Genomic DNA, 27681 nt, shown 5'->3' with positions numbered 1-27681 from the left:
TCTAATGATCCTCCTATCTACTACCCCAGGATAAAGCAGGATACTAAGCCTGAAATGGACCCTTAGAGATGTCGTTCTGCTCATTTCTGAGAGGGCAGAAGGGGTAAGAATGTGTGTGTATGTGTAATGTGTGTGTGTTGGGGACAAGACAGAAATTTTATTTTTTAAGATGGGGTCATGCTCTGTCACCCAGGCTGGAGTGCAGTGGTGGGATCACAGCTCACTGTAACTTCTCAACTCCTGACCTCCAAAAGAGTTAGGATTACAGGTTTGATTCATCATACCTGACCAGAAATTCTTACACATTGTGAGGTCCTATTTACTAAGGTAAGTAGTGAGACCGAGTTTCACTCTGGTTGCCCAGGCTGGAGTGCAATCAGGCAATCTCGGCTCACCGCAACCTCTGCCTCCCAGGTTCAAGTGATTCTCCTGCCTCAGCCTCCTGAGTAGCTGGGATTACAGGCACGCACCACCACGCCTGGCTAATATTGTATTTTTAGTAGAGATGGGGTTTCTCCATGTTGGTCAGGCTGGTCTCAGACTCCTGACCTCATGTGATCTGCCCACCTTGGCCTCCCAAAATGCTGGGATTACACGTGTAAGCCACTGCGCCCAGCCAAAAGTTCTTTTGAGACTATTACTGATTCTCATTTAAGGTCAAGTTCTTGGACTTAATTCCCAGCTGTACCAGACCTAATGTGTTATTCCCCTCTTGCCCTCCTAATGTCACAATTGTCCATCTGTGGTAAAATAAGTGGTACATAAAATTCAGGAAACTATTGTATAAAGAATACTGATGAGGAGCCAGGTAACAAGACTCTGAGTCTTAGATCTCTTACTAGGTATGTGACCTAGGACATCTGACCGGCTGATCCTCAGTTTCCCTGAGTAATTTCTGTAGCACTCTCACTCCACTTAATAGTGGCCTGGGGATCAACAGGACTGAGGGAACTCATGTAATCCTGCTCCATAACCTACAGTATACCACAATCACAGCTTTTACTTATAGCAAACATCACAACTTAAAAATTCACTATTATTCCACTTAGGCTTCAGAACTTCACTGAATCAGGGTCTTACCCTCATTGTATAGAAAAAGTGAGAAAGTAAGTGATTTGTATGGCACAGCTAAGTCATAGCAGGTAGAATTCAAACCTCTGCCCTGGTGCCCACACCTGCAGGTAACCAAAGAGCTTTTGTTATCCCTCCCCCATGGCTGTGGCACAAAATGTACACTGCCTGCCTTCCTCTAGAAAGCACAGGTTATTAACGTGCATACTCTTTCTCTGGAACAAAATGTTTAAATTTAGAGAGCTGTAGGTAAACGCCTGATCTTCTGAATAAAATGCCTTATTTCTCAAGTGACTGAAATCCTAAGTGAAAACGCGGGGAATGTACAGATAGGTGGCAGTGTGTAAAGAACGAGATCCTTCCCTAAACTCTTCAAGCCCCCTATTGCCTAAGTTGGCCCAATGCCTAGAAAACTAAACAAATTCAGTCTGAATTGGGGGAAAAAGCACACAAAAGTTGGCTAACAGGATCGAAGTCTTGGCTTGGAGGCATTTCAGCGAAAAACCTTGAAAACAGCAGCAGACTCCAGACTCTGCTGGTCCATCATTATTTGAACTGGGACAGGACAAATAAGACTGCACGGCAATCAGTGGCATGGAGCCCAAGCTGACTGATGTCCATTTTCTGGGGGAGATAAAGAGTCACCAGGTATAAAGCCTTGAACCAAATACCGTGCTCTACTAACCAGTAGCAGACAGAAGGAAGAACTGTAGAAATCTATCAAAAGCTACCAATAATCTCTTTAGACTAAAGATGCTTCTGGTTACATACAATTAGGGCAAGAAGCTGGTCTTCCTGGAGATGAACCACAGACGTGAACAGGCAGTATCAGGAGGAAGCAGGGCACAGGACAGAGTCTGGGAGCAGGAGGCTTTACAACTAAAAGCAACTACAGGGATCCCCAAGGTCAAGATTATCTGATCACTGGTAATATCTTGGAGTCTCCCAACATACATGAAACCCCCAACAGTTCATTGCAATAATTTTCCCTTTTTCCATTTTTTTTTTTTTTTGAGACAAGGTCTTGCTCTCTCACCCAGGCTGAAGTGCAGTGACACTATCTCAGTTCACTGAAGCCTCAACCTCCCAGGCTCAAGCCATCCTCCCACCTCAGCCTCCCAGGTAGCTAGGACCACAGGCAAAGGCCACAACCCTCTGATAATTTTTGTAGATACAGGGTTTTGCCATGTTGCCCAGGTTGGTCTTGAACTCCTGAGCTAAGGTGATCTGCCTGCCTTGGCCTACCAAAGTGCTGGGGTTACAGGTGTGAGCCACCATGACTGGCTGCAAATTGACATTTTAAAGAAGGCATACACTTAACACCCAGTGACCGAAGAAGATGCCACTTAGAACAGATACTCCTTTTAAAAAAAGGGAAAAAAAGGGGGACCTTGTTACAGATCCAAATATAAACAGCTTAGTGCTTTCATGAGTAAGTTTTACAATAAAACCCATAAAGTAGGGGTGCAGTGGTTCATGCCTGTAATCCCAACACAGTGGGAGGCTGCGGCAGAAGGGTCACCTGCGCCCAAGAGTTAAGAGACCAGCCTGGGCCACACAGTGGGACCCTGTCTCTGTTTAAAAACCAAAAAAACAATGCCAAGCACTGTGGCTCACGCCTGTAATCCCAGCACTTTGTGAGGCTGTGGTGGGTGGATGATGAGGTCAGGAGTTCAAGACCAACCTGAAAAACATAGTGAAACCCCATCTCTACTAAAAATACAAAAATTAGCTGGGTGTGGTGACAGACGCCTGTAATCCCAGCTACTCAGGAGGCTGAGGCAGGAGAATTGCTTGAACCTGGGAGGTTTAGGTTGCAGTGGGCTGAGATCGCACCACTGCACTCCAGCCTGTGTGACAGTGAGACACTGTCTCAAAATAACAGCTGGGCGTGGTGGCTCACACCTGTAATCCCAGCACTTTGGGAGGCCAAGGTGGGTGGATCACTGGAGGTCAGGGGTTCGGGACCAGCCTGGCCAACATGGTGAAACTCCATCTCTATTAAAATTATAAAAATTAGCCAGGTATGGTGGGGTACTGCCTGTAATTCTAGCTATTGGGAGGCTGAGGCAGGAGAACTACTTGAACCCAGGAAGTGGAGACTGTAGTGAGCTGAGATCGTGCCACTGCACTCCAGCCTGGGCAACAAGAGGGAGACTCCGTCTCAAAACCAAAACAAAACACAAAAAAGCCCAATAAAGTGACTAAAGTTCTCCAATATGTTCTTTCTTAAAAAATCTCATCCCCTCCCCACTATTTCTACTAACAACCAATGCAAAAGACAAAATGAAGAATCTCGAGAAATATCAGGCACCATCTATAATCTCTCCAGTTTAATGGTGTTTCTGGGAAATCCATTCCCTAAAACCGAACTCTCTACCACCTTTTCCATCAAAACCTTAAGTCTTTAGTCATAGAGGTGCCTTCCCACCTGGATGCCAGGAGCCCAGGTATCCACACTATAGACTCTAACACTGAACATGTTTGTGTAAAAAATGTGGCCTCTAAATTACACAGACTCTTGTTCTCCCACCCTCCTTGTGAGGTTTGGCACGTTTTTTTTTTTTTTTGGCAGACAGGGTCTCACTCCAGTGCCCTGGCTAGAATGCAGTGGTGCAATCACAGCTCACTGCAGTCTCAATTTCCCAGGCTCAGGTGATTCTCTCACCTCAGCCTCTCAAGTAGCTGGGACTATGGGCATGTGCCACCACACCTGGCTAATTTTCAAATATTTTGTAGAGACAAGATTTGCCATACAAGGTTTGCCATGTTCCCCAGGCTGGTCTTGAACTCCTGACCTCAAGTGATCTGCCCATCTTGGTCTCCCAAAGTTCTGGGATTACAGGTGTGAGCCACCGTGCCCAACTGAGGCTTGGAACTTTTAAGCATAACCTCCTTCCTTGGTTTCAGGACTAGAGAGGCAAAAAGCACTCCAAAGAGTACCCGTGGTAGGAAAACAGGCAAGATTATAAACTATAAATGCAGAGATTAAGGTAGGAAGAGAAAGGCTGACCTTCACTGACTTGATCAGCACTTCTCAAGGCTAGGCTGACACAGGCAGTCAAACCATAAGTGAAGATGCTTAAGCAACCTTCTTCACGTCCATTAGATTCACTGCTCAAATCTAGACCAGCTTCCTAAATGTAAAAGTTAAGAACATAGAAAAAGAAACTCTGCTGGCCTTAGAGTATCATAAATTTGAATAAACTGAATAAAAATATTGATTTTGCTTTGACTTTAACTGAACATTACATGTAAGGAATTAATAAGCACTGGAATGCCATAAGGAAAAAAGAAAATGTGCCCCAGAAAAACACTAACTGCTGTTGTAAATAGATGTTAAGAGATGAGAAGTTTAAAGGAAGGAAGAGTGTGTACCCGCCTCTCCATCCCAGCATATCCATCCATGCATACACAGGAAACTGGGCTCCAAAGCCTGCCACAGTAAGCAAATGAAGAAACAAGTCACTTACCGCTGTCAGAGGAATCTTCTTTCTTAGAGCGCATCTTTCTTTTTCTTCCACGTTTACTCTTTTTCGTTTCTCCTCCATTTTCCCCCTCTACACCATCTGGGCCAGCACAATTATCAGCATGTCTTGCCATGGTATTCTAACAAAAAGAACAAAATCCTCTTTCACACCACTAAATAAGCTAAGATCAGATTGGAAGTTACTTTAATAAAATCCATATTAAGCCTAAAAGTTCTACTATCTGCTAAGTGCATCCTGAACATGCTGTCTCTGCTCAGGGGAAATGGGTAAGGCTGGGTTCTCTCAGGGGAGGCTCAGCAGCCTGCACACAGAGATGGGGGAAGATCAGACCAGCTCCTGGTTCTGTCAAGATCTAACACATCCCCAAGAGAAGATCTAGGACAGACTACAGCTAGCTAGGGGTAGGGTGGGGTGCAGGTTTCAATCCACCTAAGGAAATTTCTTTATACAATCCATCTATACTGTGTTCCCCATCAGTGGAAGGGTTCACACATGGATAGAAACATCAAGATGGGGATGACTAACCGTTTCCAAACAATGCAGCATCTCTGTTTATAACCTCAGTGAAAAAAACTGCTTAGCTCTGCGGGGGAAGACCAAGAATCCAATATTCAGTATCGTAATAGGAAAAGTAAAGTTTTGACCCTTACTCGACGTGTAAATGTTTTCCCACACTTAGAACACACAAAGGCCGCAGGGACAAAGTTGGGGTCGTGATAGCGCTTGAAGTGCATGTCGAGAAGCTGCTTCTGGCGGAAGGTCTTATCGCAGTGGCTGCAGGCGTAAGGCTTCTCCCCGGTGTGGGTGCGCTTGTGCATGATCATGTGCCTCTCCTGAAACGGCATTGGGGGAAAGGCCTCAGAGCCTGCTCATGGGGCTGCTGCCCTAGCTGCCACCTGCAACCATGTGGCCAGTAGGCCTTTCTCACCCAAGCCACATCTAGATTCAACACGGCTTGCTGAGATAATAAAGGTGTATATTTAGAGACTGAGTCTCACTCTGTTGCCCAGGCTGGAGAGCAGTGGTGTGATCACGGCTTACTGAAGCTTTGAACTGGGACCATAGGTATCGGCCACCATGCCCAGCTAACATTTTTTTTTTTTTTTGAGATACAGTCTTGCTCTGTTGCCCAGGCCGGAGTGCAGTGGCACAATCTTGGCTCACTGAAACCTCCGCCTCCCGGGTTCAAGCAATTCTCCTGCCTCAGCCTCTCCAGGGGCTGGGATTACAGGCAATTGCCACCACACCCAGCTAATTTTTCTATTTTTTAGTAGATATGGGGTTTCACCATGTTGTCCAAGCTGGTCTCGAACTCCTGGCCTCAAATGATCTGCCTCCCTTGGCTTCCCAAAGTGCTGGGTTTACAGGTGTGAGCCACTGTGCCCGACCCCAGCTCATTTTTAATTTTTGTAGAGATGAGGTCTCTCTGTTGCCTACCTCAGCCTCCCAAAGTGCTAGGATTACAGGTGTGAGTCTCTGCACCCAGCTTGATAAAGGTATTTTTAGTGGGGTGCAGAACTGCTACCACAATTCTAGCACAGATAAAGCTGCTTACTCCTGCTGAGCTCTTTCTCTGTCTTCCTCCCAAGAGTCACGTCCCTGGATGAGATTTGTCCCCTCTCAAGTCCTGGACTTACTTTCCACAGTTTTCAGAAATAAGTCTGCTTAAGGAAGAGGTAAGCTATAACTTAACACATCAGCTGGACACCGGGATGATACAACTAACCAGGAATATGACCTTTGATTTTGGTAACAATCCTCGTAATCCACAGTTTGAAAATACTGTATTTAAAAACAGTCACTGTACTAGGTATGTAAATGCCCTCTGATAACACCAGACACCAAGGAACCACCAACCACTTTCAATGAAGGTTCCTACCTGTCTACAAGCATAATCACACTGGTCGCACTTAAAGCGCTTCTCATTCTTGTGTGACTTCTGATGCTGGATGAGGGCGTAGCGCTCATGAAACACAGCATCACAGTAACGACATTTCTTGCCTTGCTCAATATAGGAATGCTGCTTTCTCAAGTGGACACCTGAAAGCACAGTACAAAAGCCCAGTGTAATGTGAAAACACAAAGAAGCATTTTAAACAAGTTACTAATACATTTCTTCTGATTCTTAATATTACTCTGGGTGCTATACAGAAAATGAATGAAAAGGCAGAGTAACAGGTGCAGGAAGAATTAAAATTGTTCAAACAGGATAGGTGAGAGAAGATGGTGGCTGGGACAAGGGTGATGGCAATGGCTGTGGATGGAAGGTGAAGAACTGATGAGAGATGGAAGCAGTTGAGTCAACAGGACTTAGTGACTTAGGACTTAGTGACTTAGTCACTTCACCCTACTAAAAGAGTGAAGCAGAAAGTAGGTGTCAGGCCTGGAAAACCAGGTAGGTGTTGGGGTCATTTACTGAGATAAGAATAGTGGAAGAGGGCTACAGACCAAGTTGTTTGTGTTATTTTTGGGGCCGGGGGGTACAGAGAATAGAGAAGTTTTAGACAACTTCAGTTTTAGACATGCTGAATTTGAAATGCCAGAGGCAAAGCAGGGGTGGGATGGCAAAGGACACATGGTTACATAAGTCTAACTCAAAAGAAAGATCTGGAGTAGGAATATAAATGTACAAGTTGTTAGGATTTGAAAGCAGCTACACTTATCACTGTACCACCAATGCCACAAAGAGTTGTTAGAATCTGACTGAGACCATGGGAACTGACAAGATCACTAGGGCAAAAAGAAATGAAAAAAAAAAAAAAAGTACGGGTCATGCTTTAAGAAGTCTAAGAGGTTGGCCAGGCTCGGTGGCTCACGCCTGTAATCCCAGCACTTTGGGACGCTGAGGCAGGTAGATCACCTGAGGTAAGAAGTTCAAGACCAGCCTGGCCAACATGATGAAACCCTGTCACTACTAAAAAATACAAAAATTAGCCGGGCATGGTGTTGTACACCTATAAACCTGTAATCTCAGCTACTCAGGAGGCTGAGGCAAGAGAATGGCTTGAACCCAGGAGGTGGAGGTTGCAGTGAGCCAAGGTTATGCTACTGCACTGCACTCTAGCCTGGGCAACAAAGACTCCATCTCAAAAAAAAAAAAAAAAAAGAATCCCAGCACTTCAGGAGGCCAAGGTGGATGGATCGCCTGAGGTCAGGAATTTTGAGACTAGCCTGGCCAACATATAGTGAAACCCCGTCCCTACTAAAAAAATACAAAAATTAGCTGGGCGTGGTGGCATATACCTATAGTCCCAGCTACTTGGGAAACTGAGGCAGGAAAATCATTTGAACCAGGGAGGTGGAGGTTACAGTGAGCCGAGATCACACCACTCTACTCCAGCTTGGGTGACAGAGCGAAATGTGTTTCTCACACAAAATGCACACGCACACACAAAAGTCTAAACACACATGAGCACACACAAACACAAAAGTCTAAGAGCTGGGCCAAGAGTGCTGGCTCACACCTGTAATCCCAGCACATTGGGAGGCTGAGGTGGGGGAATTGCTTGAGTCCAGGAGTATGAGACTAGCTTGGGCAACATGATGAAACCCTGTCTCTATCAAAAGCTTTTTTTGAACCAGAAACCTGGCAGTTGCAGGGCCTACACCTTAAGCAACTGTGCAAACAGGCCACATTCAAAAGCTTTTTTTAAAAAAATTAGCTGATCATTGTGGCATGTGCCTGTGGTCCCAGCTACCAGAGTGGCTGAAGTGAGAGGATCGCCTGAGCCTGGGAAGTCGAGGTTGCAGTAAGCCAAGATTGTGCCACTGAACTCCAGCCTGGGCAACAGAGCAAGACACTGTCTCGAATAAAAAAAGCAAAATAAAACCTTAGAGTTAAGGCCAGTGAGACAAAAAAAGGTTAAAACACGAAAAGGTTGAAAGGAATAAGAGAAAGAAGAAGAAAACTAACAGGATTTAGTGTCACAGAGGCCAAAGGAAGAAAGTGGTTTTTTTTTTTTTTTCTTTTTTTTGAGATGGAGTATCACTCTCATTGCCCAGGATGAAATGCAATGGCACGATCTTAGCTCACCGCAACCTCCAATTCCCAGGCTGAAGCGATTGTCCTGCCTCAGCCTCCTGAGTAGCTGGGATTACAGACATGTGCCACCACGCCCAGCTAATTTTTTTGTGTTTAGTAGACGAGATTTCTCCATGTTGGTCAGGCTGGTCTCCAACTCCTGACCTCAAGTGATCTGCCCGCCTTGGCCTCCCAAAGTGCTGGGATTATAGGCATGAGCCACTGTGCATGGCCTGAAGAAAGTGTTTTAAAGGAAGAGGGCACTGTCAACTATAAAGAACACTGCTAAGAGATCAAGTCATCTCTTAGGAAGAAGAGTGGAAAGGAGTCTTCACTACATTCAGAGTGTGGGGTCATTCATGACCTTAAGCAAGAGTCACTACACCACAGTGATAGGGAATAAGCCAGACAAGAGGGAAAGATGAGGAAGAGAAGACTGTGAGGAAATAAGAAAAAGAAAAAAAAAGAAGAAAAAAAGAAAAAAAAAGAGAAGACTGTGAGGGATGTAACTTCATGAAGGCTGGCTGGGAAGGAGAGAAAAGAGTTAAACCTAGAGAGCTAACACTTTTATATTTTTATTTATTTAGTTATAGTTAGTTATTTGAGATGGAGTCTTGCTCTGTCGCCTAGGCTGGAATGCAGTGGTGTGATCTTGGCTCATTGCAACCTCCCACTCCAGGGTTCAAGTGATTCCAATTCTCTTGCCTTAGCCTCCTGAGTCTGGTACTACAGGCGCATGCCACTGCACTCAGCTAGTTTTTTGTATTTTTAGTACAGATGGGGTTTCACCATATTGGCTAGGATGGTCTCAGACTCCTGACCTCAGACAATCCATCCGCCTCAGCCTCCCAAAGTGTTGGGATTACAGGCGTGAGCCACTGCACCAAAGATAGGAGAGGCACAAACATGTTCAGAGTTGAAAGGGAAGACCAAGGAGTGAGATGATGAAGGTGAAAGGTAATGATGGTGTAAAGACTGCCAAGAGGACAGGAGAGTGGGGTTCAGGACAGAGGTGAAGGGACAGAACACACAAAAGAAGAGTACCATCAACTCTCTAGGAGCACATAGGGAAACAGACAAATGTGGATCCTAGTAGATTACCAGGTTTATAACAGGAGTATCAATCTTTTGCCTTTATTTTTTAAGTAGGAAGAGAAGTCATTCACTGAGACAAAGGAGGGAGAGAAAAGGGAAGGAAAATTAGAGGTTATGAGAAAGTAAGCGCAGGGAGCCTGGTGCGGTGGTTCACACCTGTAATCCCAGCACTTTGGGAGGCCAACAATGGTGGACCACCTGAGGTCAGGAGTTCGAGAGCAACCTGGCCAACGTGCTGAAACCTCATCTCTAAAAATATAAAAACCCATCTACTAAAAATACAAAAATTAGCCACCATGGATAATTTAATTGCTGTATTTTTCGTAGAGACTAGTAGTCTCAGCTACTCGGGGGGCTGAGGCAGAAGAACAGCTTAAACCCAGGAGGCAAGAGTTGCAGTGACCTGAGATTGCACCACTGCACTCCAGCCTGAGTGATAAGCGCAAAACTTGGTCTCAAAAAAAAAAAAGTAAGGGCCAGGTGGCTCATGCCTGTAATCCCAACACTGTGGGAGGCCAAGGTGATTGGATCATCTGAGGTCTGAAGTTCAAGACTGGCCTGGCCGACATGGTGAAACCCCATCTCTACTAAAAAATACAAAATAAAATTAGCCGGGCATGGTAGTGTTTGCCTGTAATTCCAGCTACTCAAGAGGCTGAGGCAGGAGAATCACTTGAACCTGGGAGACAGAGGTTGCAGTGAGCCAAGATTGCACCACTGCACTCCAGCCTGGGCGACAAGAGGGAAACTCTGTCTCAAAAAAAAAAAAAAAAAAAAGTGAGAGTAGAGTGCCCAACTCTATATAGGAAGCACTAAACATTGTGGAATGAACTCGCTCGTTCATAAAGAAGAACTGGAGCACATCTGACAAGAACAAACAGCTGGAATAGCCAGGAGCAGTGAGGGCCCTACATTTGGGATCATGAATTTATATATTTACAATGCTACAACTTATATTAATTGAGGTGATATCCCACCAAACTTAAAGAGAGCCAATTATTGGGAGTAGATATGAGGTAAGGGAGAGGATGGCTCTCATTTTTTATTTGTTACTCATGTTTATTAGTGTGAAATCTGGCCTGCTTTAAAAGAGGAAAAGCAAACTGTTTTAGAATTGGCTTTTATTTTTTGGGGGGGGGGGGGGACAGAATCTCACTCTGTCACCCAGGCTGGTGTGCGGTGGCATGATCTCAGCTCACTGCAACCTCCGCCTCCTCCCCCAGGTTCAAGGGATTCTCCTGCCTCAGACTCCCAAGTAGTTGGAATTAAAGGCGCAAGCCACCACGCCCAGCTAATTTTTGTATTTTTAGTAGAGATGGGGTTTCACCATGTTGGCCGGGATGGTCTTGAACTCCTGACGTGAGGTGATCTACCCGCTTCCACCTCCCAAAGTGCTGGGATTACAAACGTGAGCCACTGTGCCTGGCCAGCTTTCTTTTTTTTTTTTTTTTTTTTAGAGACAGAGTCTCGTGCTCAGTCACCCAGGCTGGAGTGTAGTGGCAAGATGTCGGCTCACTGCAACCTCTGCCTCCAGGATTCAAGGGATTCTCCTGGGATTACAGGCATGTACCACCACATCTGGCTGTTTGAGAACCTCGCTCCACTGCCTAGACTGAAGTGTAGTGGCACACTCTCACTCACTGCAACCTCCACCTTCCAGTTTCAAGCAATTCTTGTGCCTCGTCTCCATAGTGGTTGGGATTACAGGCACTTGCCACCATGCCCAACTTATTTTTGTATTTCTTTAGTAGAAGATGAGGTTTTACCATGTTGGCCAGGCTGGTCTTGAACTCCTGACCTCAAGTGATCCACCCACCTCCTTAAGTGCTGGAATTACAGGCGTGAGCCACTGCACCCAGCGTTTTTTTTTTTTTTTTAGACGGAGTCTTGTTCTGTTGCCCAGGCTAAAGTACAGTGGCACAAGCTCGGCTCACTGTAACCTATGCCTCCTGGGTTCAAGTGGTTCTCCTGCCTCAGCCTCCTGAGTAGCTGGGATTAAAGGCATGTGCCACCATGCCTGGCTAACCTTTGTATTTTTAGAAGAGACTTGGTTTCACCATGTTGGCCATTCTAGTCTCGAACTCCTGGCCTCAAATGATCCGCCTGCCTTGGCCTCCCAAAATGCTGAGATTACAGGCATGAGCCACCATACCTGGCCAATAACTATTATTTCATAGCTCGTACGCAATTAAGTGCCTCATAAAGAGCTTATTATATAGAGTCTAAGAAGTATCATGTGAATATAAAACACCCAAGGTTTTATCTGGGTCACAGTGAGTAATTTTTAAAAATGGGTTAATTCAGACAGTAGTAGCCTGATGGTTCACACACACTACATGGGAGGCATCACTGGGTTAGATTTTAGTTTCTATGTCACACAAATGTAAAATTCTTTCTTTTTTTTGAGGACAGAGCCTCAGGAAATATTTAATTTCTAACACAAAGCTCCTAATAGCTGACTAGAGCGAATGTGTGACTCATGGGTCTTATGTAGAGCCCAAAGTCCTTTACTTCAAACTCATGGTTTCATCTTCAAAATATATGTGACATTGGCCGGGCACGGTGGCTCACATGAGGTCAGGAGTTCGAGACTAGCCCGGTCAATATGGTGAAACCCCGTTTTGACTAAAAATACAAAATTAGCTGGGCGTGGCGGCAAGAGCCTGTAATCCCAGTTACTCAGGAGGCTAAAGCAGGAAAATCGCTTGACTCCAGGAGGTGGAGGTTGCAGTGAGCCAAGACTGCACCACTGCACTCCAACCTGGCCACAGAGCGAGACTCTCGTCTCAGGGTAAAAAAAAAAGCAGCTAAATTTCATAAAGTTTCCTCAAAACTCTTTTGAGTAAAACCAATACTGCACAAAGACAGGCCATGTTTATGTTGGGGCTGGGCAGCCTGCTGCTATGGCCTGGGTAACTTGTATACACCCTAGTGTAAGAAGCAGCTGGGGAGGACTCGAGAGGACTTAGCTTGATTTTGCCACCCAGAAGCTGTGTTGCAAAGCTTTGGTAAAGACAGCTCTCTGAGGGCTGGACGTGGTGGCTCACGCTTGTAATCCAAGCACTTTGGAGGCCAAGGTGGGTGGATCACCTGAGGTCGGGAGTTCAATACCAGTCTGACCAACATGGTGAAACCTCGTCTTTTTTTTTTTTTTTTTTCTGAGATGGAGTTTCACTCTTGTTACCCAGGCTGGAGTGCAATGGCGCGATCTCGGCTCACCGCAACCTCCGCCTCCTGGGTTCAGGCAATTCTCCTGCCTCAGCCTCCTGAGTAGCTGGGATTACAGGCATGCGCCACCATGCCCAGCTAATTTTTTGTATTTTTAGTAGAGATGGGGTTTCACCATGTTGACCTGGATGGTCTCGATCTCTTGACCTTGTGATCCACCCGCCTCGGCCTCCCAAAGTGCTGGGATTACAGGCGTGAACCACCGCGCCCGACCCAAAACCTCGTCTTTAAAAAAAAAAAAAAATGACAGCTCTCTGAGTCTTAGGCTTATCACCTATAAAATCAGAGTAAGATAAGCCTTCATTACTTCATATAGTTGTTGTGAAGATCAATGAACAAATGAAGTAAAATAAAATATGCAAACTATAACAACGTAACTAATAAATGTACAACAGACAATATTATTTCTGTTTTGAATAAGAAAAACACAGCAGGCAATCCAAGTGACTATCTTTCAGTATGAGTTACACTAAATGTTATTAATAAACTGTCTCTATGTAAACTCTAGTTTATGCACAGAAATACAGTTACCACTAAACCAATAAAACACTCATTACTTAGAGAAAGTACAAATGTTCTCAAAAATAAAATAAAATAGATTGACCTGAGTTTGAATCACACTATGTTACTTCCCTACGTGGGGAAGGAGGGCTACTAATTAAAGGTGTACTCTGATTCCTCCCATCACAGCTCCCATTAATTTATAGATGAGTTTTATTGAGGACAGAATCTTGTGGCCTGACTGCAGTAAGAAAAACAGGTAAGAAGGAAGGAAAAAAAGAGCAGCTAAGCAATGGCTTTACTGACAGGCCATTCCTATATGTAATATTTGTGAGAGTCAGAAGGTAAAGTTATTTATGATCCTCATATTTTGAAATATAAATCCTTCAAAACTTTTTTTTCACTTGTCACTAGTTAATCTACTTACCCAAATCACTTTTTCGGGCTATGACTGTGTCACAGTGGGGACAGTGAAATTTGGCCACATTTTCTGTGTGCTTCTGTAAAATGTGCATCTTCATGGTACCACTTTGGGTAAATCGAGCATGACAAATATAACATTCATAAGGCTTTTCCCCTTTAAAGACAATACAGAACACATGAAATGAAATTAATACTGTAATGGGAGGGTAACTCAGGTAGCAGATATGCTACACCACAGAGAATCTACAGGTCTTAAGAAGGCTGAGGCTCAGTCCCAGTGCCCTGATCACAACTATCTTCAGATATGGCCAAGTCCTGAACTGCTGATGGCCCTGGCCACCTCTGCTCTACCCAGCTCTGCTCCAGAATCCTCCAAATTACAGCAATGCTTTTGGGCAGACTGAATGGAGAACCCACAAGTTTTTTCTTTTTAGTAAAAGACAATACTCAGGAAAACTGAATAAGGTGGGTTAGGAAATCTTATCTAGATTTTTAAAGTCCATTTTAACTTCATTTCTCCCTTAAAAAGTATTATTTTCATGTTGTAGGCAGATTCCAGTTGAACAAAACAAAATGTACTATTTCTCTAACGTATTTTCAGAACAATGGATTTACAGGATATGCCAGAGAAGCATTCATCAATTCGACACTACTTTCATGCCAGTCTTCCAGTCTCGTAAACAATGGGGGGCACACAGTGGTCCACAGGATCCCATGGGATTCACTGAAAAGCAGCTCATTAATACAATAAGGAGAGGAGAAGTCCTACCTGAATGGGTTCTCATGTGCCTTTTCAGCTTGTATGTGTCCCTGCTGGCATAACTGCACAAACTGCACTGAAATGGACGCTCTCCAGTATGAGAGCGAATATGACGTTTTAATTTGCTGACCTGAAACATGAAAGCAACCAAACTTTACACTTCTGTTAACACAGTCTGTAACGGCACTGTAGGTTAGGCACAAAAGCTTAGTTTTGGGGCACTGAAGTACAGAATACGGAAGTCTAAAAAATAATCTTCTTCCGTCTTCGTTATTTGTAAGCTTTGCTTCTTGAATCCATATCGTTATCTAAGAGAAGTGGAAATGAATTCGGGTGTAGATGAGTCAAGATTGGTCATTACCTGGGAGGCCAAGGTGGGCAGATCATCTGAGGTCAGGAGTTTGAGACCAGCCTGGCGAATGTGGTGAAACCCCTATCTCTACTAAAAATACAAAAATTAGCCAGACATGGTGGCAAAATTCCAGCTACTCAGGAGGCTGAGGCTAGAGAATCACTTGAAGCCAGGTGGTGGAGGCTGCAGTGAGCCAAGATCATGCCATTGCACTCCAGCCTGGTCAAGAAGAGGGAAATTCTGTCTCAAAAAAAAAAAAAAAAATGATCACTACTAATAACTGTTTAAGCTGGGTGGTAGGCACATGAGAACATATTACATTCTTTACTACATGTTTAAAATTTTCCATAGACTTAAAATAATCCATGCCTATTTACAGATCAATTTTTTCCAAATCCTGAATCTGAGTTGTTGAGTACATGTTTTAATTCCACTCATCCTCTTTTCCTATCATTAGCATTTCCTAGATAAGCCAGGCTGGAGCGGCCTCTCATCTATCATCCTCACCATTATCTATGCTTTCAGTCAGTCCCCTGCTAGATACCTTACACTAAAACAGTGATTTTCAAACTTGATTCTACCAAATGCTTTGAGGGCACCTGTAATCCCAGCACTTTGGCAGGCCAAGGCATGTGGATCACTTGAGGTCAGAAGTTCGAGACCAGCTTGGGCAACATGGCAAAACACTGTCTCTACAAAAAATACAAAAATTAGATGGGCATGGTGGCACATGCTTGTAGTCCCAGCTATGTGAGGGGCAGCCGACGTGGGAAGATCACCCGATCCTGGGAGATTAAGGCTACAGTGAGCCGTAATCACGCCACTACACTCCAGCCTGGGTGACAGAAAGACCTTGTCCCCCACAAAACTCCCACCCCAAAAAGTGCTTTGAACATTCACTAATGTTTCCATGTTTGTTTCAAAACATTTAAAGAGTATTCAAATTTTAAGAAAAAAACTGTATTCATAAGAGGTTTTTGTTCTTTTTTTTTTTGAGAGTTCTGCTCTTGTTGCCCAGGCTGGAATGCAATGGTGGCACAATCTTGGCTCACCGAAACCTCTACCTCCCGGGTTCAAGCGATTCTCCTGCCTTAGCCTCCTGAGGAGCTGAGATTACAGGCACGCGTCACCACGCCCAGCTAACTTTGTATTTTTAGTACAGACAGGATTTCTCCGTGTTAGTCAGGCTGGTTTCGAACTCCTGACCTCAGGTGATCTGCCTGCCTCAGCCTCCCAAAGTGCTAGGATTACAGGTGTGAGCCACAGCACCCGGCTTTTTTTTTTTTTTGAGACAAAGTCTCACTCTGTTGCCCAGGCTGGAGTGCAATGGTGGCACCATCTTGGCTCACTGCAACCACTGACTCCCAGGTTCAAGCAGTTCTCCTGCCTCAGCCCCGCACGTAGCTAGGACTACATGTGCCCACCATCATGGCTAATTTTTGTGTTTTTAGTAGATATGGGGTTTCATCAACTCAGCCAGGCTAGTCTCGAATTCCTAACCTCAGGTGATCCACCCGCTTCAGTGTCCCCAAGTGCTGGGATGACAGGCGTGAGCCACCACACCCAGCCACACTCATAAGTTTTACACACCAAGTTTTCACATACATAAGTTGTTAACTATCCTAACAGCACTACTAGTTCTCTTTCTTCAAAATTTCCCTGTGTATAACCTGTTAACTTCTATATGCACCAGAGCCTACTCTGTTCCAATGAGCTATCTATCTATTCCTGCTGCAAAATCACACGGCTTCATTTACTAGAGTTTCACAAAATACAATGGCATAAGCCCCTCATTCTATTTTCAAATTTTTCTTAGTCACATTTATTCTTCCAGCTGAAAGTCAGAATCAACTTGTAATGCTTCTTCATTTATTCACGTCCTTTGGAAAAGTTTCTGAGGTTTTCTCCACGTAGATTTCATAGATACTGTTTTTGGTTGTTCAGTTTATCCTTAAGTTGTTTCACTGCTATTAGAATTTGAACCATTTCTTTTTTTTTTTTTTGATACAGACTCTTGCTCTGTCACCCAGGCTGGAGTGCAATGGTGAGAGCTCAGTTCACTGCAACCTCAACCTCCCAGGTTCAAGTGATTCTCCTGCCTCAGCCTCCTGAGTAGCTGGCATTACAGGCACCTACCAGCATGCCTGGCTAATTTTTGCATTTTTAGTAGACACGGGGTTTCACCATGTTGGCCAAGCTGGTCTCGAATTCCTGACCTCTTGATCCACCTGCCTAAGCCTCCCAAAGTGTGGGGATTACAGGCATGAGCCACTGCACCAGGCTGAATTTGAACCATTTCATACCTTCCTATCACTACTATAGTTACTGACTTCTGTATGCTTATCTTGTATCTAGCCAGCAAACTGAACTCTTATTGCTCGAAGTTTTTTGGCTCTGATACTCTTAAGAGTTTCTCTACTGTAAGCAAATCTTTCTGTAAGAAATGACAGTTTTATCTTTCCATTAATAATTCATTTCTTACTTTATTCGATCAGCTAGGATTTCCAGTACAATGCTGAAACAGTAAAACAGTAACATTAAGAATGAGTATCTCGTCATAGTCCAGATTTTAATGGAAATACTTTCAATGTTTCAGAATTAATTAGGATGAGTTTATTATACATTTCTGGTATATATGCATCTTTTTTTTTTGAGGCGGAGTGTCACTGGTTGCCCAAGCTGGAGTGCAGTGGCATGCTCTTGCCTCAATGCAACCTACACCTCCCAAGTTCAAGTGATCCTCCTGCCTCAGCCTCCTGAGTAACTGAGACTACAGGCACGCGTCACTATGCCCAGCTAATTTTTGTATTTTTAGTAGAGATGGGGTTTCATCATGTTGGCCAGGCTGGTCTCGAACTCCTGACCTCAGGTGATTTGCCCACCTCAGCCTCCTAAGTACTAGGATTACAAGTGTGAGCCACTGCACCCGATCTATACATATCATATTAAAGAAGTTTTCTCCTGCACATAACTTGCTAGGACATTAAACAGTAATTAATGATTACAGAATTTTAGCTCCCATCTACAGAAATAATCGTATGGTTTTTCCTCAAACCTTCAATGTAATATACATCAATAATTTCCTAATGATAAACTATGCTTGTGTTTTAGATATATTCAATATCTCTTATTTTTTTTAGAACACATTACTAAATTAGGTTGGCTCACTGGCTAATAATTTCATTTAGAATTTTTGCTTCTCTCTGAGAATAACTTTCCTTTTTGGTAGTTTTCTTACCCAGTTTTGGTAACAGAGTAGTTTCAAATAATAAAATTGATAAACCTACCATTTAAAAATGCTCTGGGTACAGTTGTTTCTTCAAAGTTTGGTAGAATTTGCCTGTACTAACATGTGAAACTGGTACTTTTTTTTTTTTTTTTTTTGTGAGACAAGAGTTTCACTCTTATTGCCCAGGCTGAAGTGCAATGGCGAAGATTTGGCTCACTGCAACCTCCATCTCACAGGTTCAAGCAATCTCTTGCCTCAGCCTCCTGAGTAGCTGGGATTACAAGCATGTGCCACCATGCCTAGCCAATTTTCTATTTTTCAGTAGAGACAGGGTTTCTCCATGTTGGTCAGGCTGGTCTTTAACTCCCAACCTCAGGTTATCTATCCACTTTGGCCTCCCAAAGTACTGGGATTATAGGTGTGAGCCACCACACCTGGCCAGAAACTGGTACCTTTTTTTGTTTTAGAAAGGAGTCTTGCTCTGTTGCCCAGGCTGGAGTGCACTGGCATGATCTTGGCTCACTGCAACCTCCACCTCCCAGATTCAAGCAATTCTCTGCCCTAACCTCCCGAGTAGCTGGGATTACAGGTGCCTGCCAACATGCCTGGATAATTTTTTTGTATTTTTAGTAAAGACAGGGTTTCACCATCTTGGCCAGGCTGGTCTTGAACTCCTGAGTTTGTGATCCACCTGCCTTGGCCTCCCAAAGTGCTGGGATTACAGGTGTGAGCCACCGCACCCAGTCTGGTACTCTTTTTATCAGGTAAGTCTTTCCTACTCATCATAGCTTTTTGGGGGAGGGTGTTGTGTGGGACTGTCAAGAATTTACTAACATTTTTCGACCTCATCTTAAGTCAGTTTGGGTAGTTAAGAGCCTTGGACTGAAATTAATCATGGTCTGCCTAAGAGAGATACCAACAAAAAGCTCAACACTCACTTCTACACTGGCGTAATCACACATGGAACACTTGAATGGCTTCTCGTGGGTGTGTTTATAACGACGATGCCGAACCAATTCTCCACTGGTCACAAAGGCCATGTCGCAGTCTGGGCACTTGTGAGGACGAGTACCTAAAGAAAAGATGGAATAACACGAAGAGCAAGATCAAGGGAACAGTTAATGACAGAGTACAATGTGTGGCACAGAATTGCTGTGAGACTGGACCCTAGTCATCCCATCAACTGCACTGAGTTGAAAGTAGCTCCAAAAGCTATGGGAGGCCCTTGATGAATTTATAATACTAACTCCAGGATATTAGAACATATGCCAAACATTTAGTTTCTCTTAATTACCCATCCGAATCTGCTGCCTTTGGATATAAAAACCTTCTTCTTCCTATTTTGTGAATATCCTGGTCATTATGGATTAAAAGTTAATAGAGACTAGGTTTGGTGGCTTCACGCCTGTAATCCCAGAACTCTGGGAACCCAAGAGTTTGAAACCAGCCTGGGCAACATAGCAAGAGCCCACCACTTTTAAAACAACACCAGCAACAACAAAAAAAACCTTCAAGTACAGGTTAGAGAATTAATGAGTATTTGACATGAGATCCGTTTGCAAAACAGATCTGTTTTGTGACTATAAACATAGAGCCACTGGGCTGTCCATATTCTGAAATTTTCTTTTAAAAAAACAAGCAGGCTGGGTGCAGTGGCTTACCCCAATAATGCCAGCATTTTGGGAGGCTGAAGCAGATGGATCACCTGAGGTGGGGAGTTGGACACCAGTCTGACCAACATGGAGAAACACCGTCTCCACTAAAATACAAAATGAGATGGGTGTGGTGGCACATGCCTGTAATCCCAGCTACTCAGGAGGCTGGGACAGAAGCGCTTGAACCCAGGAGGTGCAGGTTGTGGTGAGCTGAGATAGTGCCATTGCACTCCAGCCTGGGCAACAAAAGTGAAACTCCGTCTCTAAAATAAAACACAAGCTTATAGCTTGTTTTCTGTACCTATCTGTCATGATAAGGGATTTCAGAGGCTTATCACAAGCTTTATATAGTATTGCCTTTTATGTGATTTAAACAAATCATTTTGAAATATCTATGTCTAACATGCTGTGATCATTCTGAATGTCAATTCATCCAATATTTCAACATTTTTATGAATAATATACACTCCACATTTCTTGTTGTCTTTCTCTGAAGTAATTTTAGAGGCAAAACTGACAGCGCAATGCAGTGCTAGTTTCACAGACTATTGACCATCTGTAATTGTGGGCAGCAGGTAAGGGGTGACAGCAAAGTAGTCCCAAACACTAAAACCAAAGGAAGGCTGCCTTTGAGAACAGAATTGGGAAGAGCCACAAGGTAATGAATGGAACCAGCCATCTGCAGAAATGATTCTCTTTGAGAATGAAGAAAATGCTGGAGAGAGGAAGAATGACTGGAGTACAATAAAAACTAAGCAATTCCAAGAAACGTTCGTTTGTTCATTCAATTTGCTTCTTTAGTACCACTAAGGATCCACAGTAAGGCACAGAATTCTTCCTGTGAAAAGTGTATATAGTCTGGTAATACAGATAAGTAAAATAATTTTAATAAGAGAATAAAAAGTAGGATCCAGTTTTCTTTTCTTTTTGTTTTTGAGACAGGGTCTTCCTCTGTTGCTCAGCTGGAGTGCAGTGATATGATCAAGGCACACTGCAGTGTCAATTTCCCAGACTCAAGTGATCCTTCTACTTCAGCTTTTCCAGTAGCTGAGACTACAGTTTTGTAACACCACACCTGGCTTTTTTATATTTTGTAGAGATGGGGTCTTGCCATGTTGCCCAGTCTTGTTTCAAACTCCTGGACTCAAGCAATCCTCCTGCCTCGGCCTCCCAAAGTGCTGGGATTACAGGTGTGAGCCACCATGCCTGGTCTTCTTTTAGAACAAAGTAAGCTAAAAAATAAATGCCAGTGGCCAGGTACAGTGGCTCACACCTGTAATTCCTGGTGATCCAAGGCAGTCGGATCACGAGGTCAAGTGATTGAGACCATCTTGGCCAACATGGTGAAACCCTGTCTCTACTAAAAATATAAGAATTACCTGGGTGTGGTGGTGGGTGCCTGTAATTCCAGCTACTCAGGAGGCTAAGGTAGGAGAATCACTTGAACCCAGGAGGCGGAGGTTGCAGTGAACTGAGATCACACCACTGCACTCCAGCCTGGCAACAGAGTGAGACTCTGTCTCAAAAAAAATTACAATTAGGCCGGGCACAGTGGCTCACGCATGTAATCCTGGCACTTTGGGAGGCCGAGGCAAGTGGATCACCTCAGGTCAGGAGTTTGAGACCAGCCTGGCCAACATGGTGAGACTCCACCTCTTAAAAATAAATAAATAAATGCCAGTGTTTGCCTAGTACTATCCAGGGGAGAAAGAGGCCTGCCTGACAGACATAAGCATGGCAATTAGCAAAGAAGCGGTCACTGCTATGGGGCAGGGATTTCCATGGCTGTATTACATGACCAGCTACATCCCTTCGCTCGAGGCCCTATCCTCTTCTTTTCCTTTTTTGACACGAAGTCTCTTGCTCTGTCACCCAGGCTGTAGTGCAGTGGCATGATTTTGGCTCCCTACAATCTCTGCCTTTCAGGTTGAAGCAATTCTCCTGCCTCAGCCTCCCAAGTAGCTGGGACTACAGGTACATGCCACCACACCTGGCTAATTTTTGTATTTCTAGTGGAGATGGGGTTTCACCATATTGGCCAGACTGGTTTCAAACTCCTGACCTCAAGTGATCCGCCCACCTCAGCCTCCCCAGGTGTAGAGATTACAGTTGTAGGCCACCATGCCCAGCCATCAAGGCCCATCTTTACCAAGTCAGCTTTCAATTGCTACAGCATTTTTTTTTTTTTTGAAACAGAATCTTGCTCTGTCATACAGGCTGGAGTGCAGTGGTGTGATCTCCACTCACCGCAACTTCTGCCTCCTGGATTCAAGTGATTCCCGTTTCAGCCTCCTGAGTAGCTAGGACTACAGGCACGTGCCACCACGCCCGGCTAATTCTTATATTTTTAGTAGAGACGGAGTTTTGCCACATTGGCCAGGATGGTCTTGAACTCCTGACCTGAGGTGATCCACCCGCCTCAGCCTCTCAAAGTGCTGGGATTACAGACAAGAGCCACCACGTCCGGCCAATACAGGATCTTAAGAGTGGCAAAGGCGCCTCCTAGAAAGCAATACAACTGCATCTGGAACATAAAAAGGTGTACTTCTCACCATAAAATTATACTCTTGGTGTATCATGCATCTGCTCTTGGGGTTTTGTTGGTAGGGATCGGTCCTGCTAAATCTGCTGAGTAACCCAGACAGACTATACCTCTTATTTTCAAAGCTGGAGATTAGACAGAATAAACACACATCATGGCACACCCATCTTGGGAAGTCCTGTTATAGGGCCAGTTATTTATTTATTCATTTATTTTGTAAGGCAGAGTCTTGCTCTGCCACCTAGGCTGGAGTGCAGTGGCACGATCTTGGCTTAATGCAACCTCTGCCTCCCGCATTCAAGTGATTCTCCTGCCTTAACCACCCAAGTACCTGGGTTTACAGGTGTGCACCACCACACCCAGCTGACTTTTGTATTGTTAGTAGAGAGGAGGTTTTGCCATTCTGGCCAGGCTGGTCTCAAACTCCTGTCCTCAAGTGATACACCCCCACTGGCCTCCCAAAGTGCTGGGATTACCTAGTTACTTTTAGTCATATGCCCCATCCTAGTGTCTTCAAAGTACCAAATAAAGCATATTATCAAGTGTCTGAGTAGAAATTGGGGAGAAGTTAAGAAGTTACTAAGTTACATTAGTGAAGAATGCACTCATGTACAGCATACTGTTGGTGATTAACACCTACTTGATCACGGACATTGGACAACCAGCACAACAAATCTAAAACAAAAGTTGTCATTATAAATTTTTTTCCTTTTTAAAGAGACAGGGTCTCGATATGTTGCCCAGGCTGGAATGCAGTGGCTATTCACAAGCGCGATCCCACTACTGATCAGCACAGGAGTTTTGACCTGCTCTGTTTCCGACCTGGGCCGGTTCACCACTCCTTAGGCAACCTGGTGGTCCCTTGCTCCTGGGAGGTCACCATATTGATGCTGAACTTAGTGCGGACACCCAATCGGCATAGCGCACTACAGCCCACAACTTGTGGGCTCAAGCAATCCTCCCACCTCAGCCTCCCGAGTAGCTGGGACTACAGGCACGTGCCACAGTGCCCAGCATCATTAGAAATTTTTAAAAGCCTAAAAAACAACAACAGGAGTTGTCATATAAAATGAAGTAGAGAATATGGATAGAAGAAAGTTATTCTTCATGAAAAACCATGTGAGAAGACTTGTAGCCAAGTGCCTACACTGAGATAAACAGCCCAGAAGAGCTTAAAGAGAGGTTTAGTGCACAGAGTCCCTCCACTTTAGAGACCTCTTGGAACCCAGCCACAGTCACCATAAAGCTAGTATCAGAATACCTGAACACTGAAGTATGTAAGGTGCTCAAACAAATGTGTGAATTGTCAGAATAATGCCTTAAGTTTTCCCATTCTGAAATTACTTATCTTCCTTGATGTGAAACAACCAGAAACAAAAAATGTCTTTTTATTTTGTTTTTGAGATGGAGTCTCACTCTGTCACCCAGGCTGGAGTGTAATGGTGCAATCTTGGCTCACTGCAATACCTGCCTCCTGGGTTTCAAATGATTCTCCTGCCTTAGCCTCCTGAGTAGCTGGGATTACAGGCACCCGCCACCACACCTGGCTAACGTTATGTTTCTAGTAGACAGATGGGGTTTTGCCATGTTGGCCAGGCTGGTCTCCAACTTCTGGTCTCAAGTGATCTGCCTGCCTTAGCCTCTCAAAGTGCTGGGATTACAGGCATCAGTCACTGTGCCTGGCTTTTTTTTTTTTTTTTTTAAATAAAGGTAGGATGTTACTTCTATTTCTTTTTAAATTTTTTTTTTTAAAGACAGGGTTTCACCCGGCTGGTCTCAAACTCCTCAGGTGATCCACCTGCCTCGGCCTCCCAAAGTGCTGGGATTACAGGTGTGAGCCACCGTGCCAGGCCGTCACTTCTATTTCTAATATTCTTCCTCACATTGCTTGAGATATTTTTTAAGAAATAGGGTGTTGTTACTTTTCATTAAATTTTCTTTACATTTGTCTGTAATAACTAAGTCCAAGTGCTTACAATAAAATCAAGATTACAAAAAGGATATTATAAAAAATAATAAAAACTTCCTTTAAATTCTCACTAGAGTCAGCTTGAATGATACTAAAAAGCCAAGTCTGAACATTTGCTGTTGTAGTCACCAATATTCTCATCCAGCAGCACCTGTGTGTGTGTTAAGGTGATTCCTCAGGAGGGTGACTGTTCTGAATGCCCTGCCGCAGAGATGGCACTTGTGTGGTCTCTCATCAGTGTGGCTTTTCATGTGACGATCCAAATTTGAACGCCGTGGACACGTGTAACTGCAAAGCTCACACTGGAATGTCTTCTTTACACCTATATGCAAAATAAAACACTTACTTGCTGCAGAGTTTCAAAGAGTTAAGATTAATCCTTAAATTTCTACAAATGTATTTTATTAGCTTTTAATAACAAAACCAACATAAATCATATTAAGTCATAATTCTCATGTTACTAAGACATTTACTTCTTCTTTAGGATTAAAAGAAGAGCACTCAATCTGGAAAAAACTTCTTTCAGACTGGTTTTAAAGAGTGGTACCCACATAACAACCTTTTATGAATACGGTTAATATAAAACAATGTGCATATGCACTGTGCTGTGTGCTTATCCCAAAATGGTTTTATGAAACCACTATGATAAACTTGTTTTACCTTTCTTTTTAATTTTTGTTGGCTTTGGAGGCTTCATATTACCAACCACTTTCTCTGCATTAACCTCTGATAGCAGACCCTCCTGCTGTTCTTCCTCAAAATCATAGACAGACACATCCACATCTTTGCCCTCCTCTGTGTAACGCAGTTTGCTCTTTTTGGTTTTCTTTGTTTTTTTGGCTGGTGGCTGATAGTCTGGGTCTTTTTGCCAACTAGGATCTTCCTGGGGTGGAAGTTCCCCTTGTTCTAGTGTTTCCACTTCTCCATTGGCCCCCACTTTAACCACCTGAAAACCTTCAGGCAAGGGTAAGGTGTGGCATATCATGGGTTCACTTTCTGAAAGGCCCTCTTTAGACACTTCATTCTCATAAGCCCCCTGGAGTTCTTCTACTGAAGTAGTAGCAACAGGTACAGTCACAGGAACAGGTACTTGAACAAGCTGAAGCTCTCCTATGTTTATGGGCTGTTCCTCCATATTTACAACCTGTAAAGTTATAATTTGGGTATCGTCCACAGCAGCCTCTGCTTCTGGAGCCACTGTACCCTCCATTACTTCAGTCTTCATCTGAAGAAGGGTGGGGTCCAGCTGTTCCATCATTACCATCTGTACACTGCTGTTGACATCCTGGACCACCTCACCCCCATCCGTCTGGTTCTGGGGTAGGTGGCAGGCATCTTCTTCCTGGCCCCCTTCCCGGCGTCTCTGGTAAGTCTTTCTCTCCTTTCCTTTAATAAAAGTTTCGGATTCCTCCACAATGGCTTCGACCGCCTCACCTTCCATTTCCCCTTCCTTTATTAAGGGAGAACACAGATTGTTATGTAAAGCAAAGCATGTCTAAATAAAAACATACATTTTAAAACAAAAAGACCATGGTGAATGAATCAGGCATCAATGGTTAATACTAAAAAAGACAAAACAGACATTATGTGCCTCTTGATGGAAGAAAAAACCACTACCTATAAAGCAATCTTGTCAAACAAACTCAAAACCTCTGAAACCAATCAAGTCTCTAGATCCAACCCCAATTAACAGAAAATTGGTGACTGAGGGTGTTAAATTACAGTACAGGGACTAAGTCAGTGATATCCATACTGAGGGAAACACTGCAAGATTATACTCAGTTTCTTCTGCAAATAAATAACCAGAATATAAGGGAAGATTGGAGGGAGAACCAGTAGTTCACTGGTTCTCAGCCAAGGGTGACTTGCCTCTAGGAACATCTGGCTAAGAGATTTTTGGTTGCCCCTACTGGGCTGGGATGTGCTACTGGTATCCAGTGGGTGGAGGCTAGAGATGCTATTAAGCATCCTCCAAGGCACAGGTCAGTTCTCCACCACAAAGAACTATCAGGCTCAAGATGTCAAGAGCACTGAGGAAGGCCGGGCGCGGTGGCTCACGCCTATAATCCCAGCACTTTGGGAGGCCGAGGAGGGTGGATCACGAGGTCAAAAGATCGAGACCATCCTGGTCAACACGGTGAAACCCCGTCTCTACTAAAAATACAAAAAATTAGCTGGGCACAGTGGTGCGCGCCTGCAGTCCCAGCTACTCGGGAGGCTACTCAGAAGAACTGCTTGAACCCAGGAGGCAGAGGTTGCGGTGAGCCGAGATCGCGCCATTGCACTCCAGCCTGGGGAACAAGAGCAAAACTCCATCTCAAAAAGAAAAAAAAAAAAAAGCACTGAGGATGAGAAACTCTGATATAGAGAAAAGAGTCTAAAGAGACAGTAATCAATCACAATGAATGAATCTTTTTTGGATCCTGATTCAAACCAATAAATGGTGAAAAAAAAATGACACAAGACAATTAGAAATTTCAACTGGATATCTGATGATATTAAAGAATTACTAACAAAACTAGTTTAAATCTTACACATGTAGTGGGGAAGACATTGGTCAAATGACATAAAATTTCAGTCAGTGGGCATAAGTTCAAGAGATCTATTGTATAACATGACTATTATAGTTAATGTATACCTGAAGATAACTGAAAGTTGATTTTTAAGTGTTCTCATCACAAAAAATGACAAGGATGTGAGATAACATACATGTGAATTAGCTTCATTTTCTGCAAAGATGGGGTCTTACCATGTTTCTAGGCAGGACTTGAACCCCTGGGCTCAAGCAATCCTCCCACCTAGGCCTCCCAAAGTGCTGGGATTACACGTGTGAGCCACTGTGCCTGGCCCTGCCAATGTTTTATAAAAAGCTTTATTAAGGTAGACAGGCACGGTGGCTCATGCCTGTAATCCCAGCACTTTGGAAGGCCAAGGCAGACGGATCACCTAAGGTCGGGAGTTCGAGACCAGCCTGACCAACATGGAAAAACCTCCTTTCTACTAAAAACACAAAATTAGCTAGACATGGTGGTGCATGCTTGTAATCCCAGCTACTTGGGAGGCTGAGGCAGAAGAATTGCTTGAACCCAGGAGGCGGAGGTTGTGGTGAGCCGATAAGAAGCTGTTGCACTGCAGCCTGGGCAACAAGAGCAAAACTCCATCTCAAAAAAAAAGCTTTATTAAGGTATAACTGACATACAAAAAGCTTACATGTATTTAATGTATACATTTTGATGAATTTGGACATATGCATATATCTGTGATACTATTACTATAAAGTACTAAACATACCTCCAAAATTTCCTTGTATTTTTGTTTTTGGTGATAAGAACATTTATCATGAG

General features: G+C 43.9%; 1 protein-coding gene across 2 annotated transcripts in view; it reads right to left on the bottom strand.

The window, feature by feature from the left end:
- CTCF (CCCTC-binding factor) overlaps positions 1–27681 on the bottom strand; it is a 75378-nt gene that overhangs the window by 5758 nt on the left and 41939 nt on the right. For both annotated transcript variants that reach the window (XM_012468202.2, XM_064383189.1), the window contains exons 3-10: positions 24998–25787; positions 24489–24659; positions 19110–19243; positions 14600–14720; positions 13835–13984; positions 6442–6602; positions 5213–5395; positions 4545–4680 (exon numbers count right to left, since the gene is read on the bottom strand). In XM_012468202.2, the coding sequence (XP_012323625.1) occupies positions 4545–4680; positions 5213–5395; positions 6442–6602; positions 13835–13984; positions 14600–14720; positions 19110–19243; positions 24489–24659; positions 24998–25778 (1837 nt within the window). In that variant the 5' untranslated portion in view covers positions 25779–25787. The remainder of the gene's footprint in view (positions 1–4544; positions 4681–5212; positions 5396–6441; positions 6603–13834; positions 13985–14599; positions 14721–19109; positions 19244–24488; positions 24660–24997; positions 25788–27681) is intronic.

Source organism: Aotus nancymaae, unplaced genomic scaffold (assembly GCF_030222135.1).
Source record: "Aotus nancymaae isolate 86718 unplaced genomic scaffold, 86718_ANA_hifiasm-v0.15.2.pri h1tg000030l, whole genome shotgun sequence".
Lineage (NCBI taxonomy): Eukaryota > Metazoa > Chordata > Mammalia > Primates > Aotidae > Aotus > Aotus nancymaae.
Note: the sequence above shows the minus strand (reverse complement) of the source record. Positions and strands in the feature narration are given on the sequence as shown.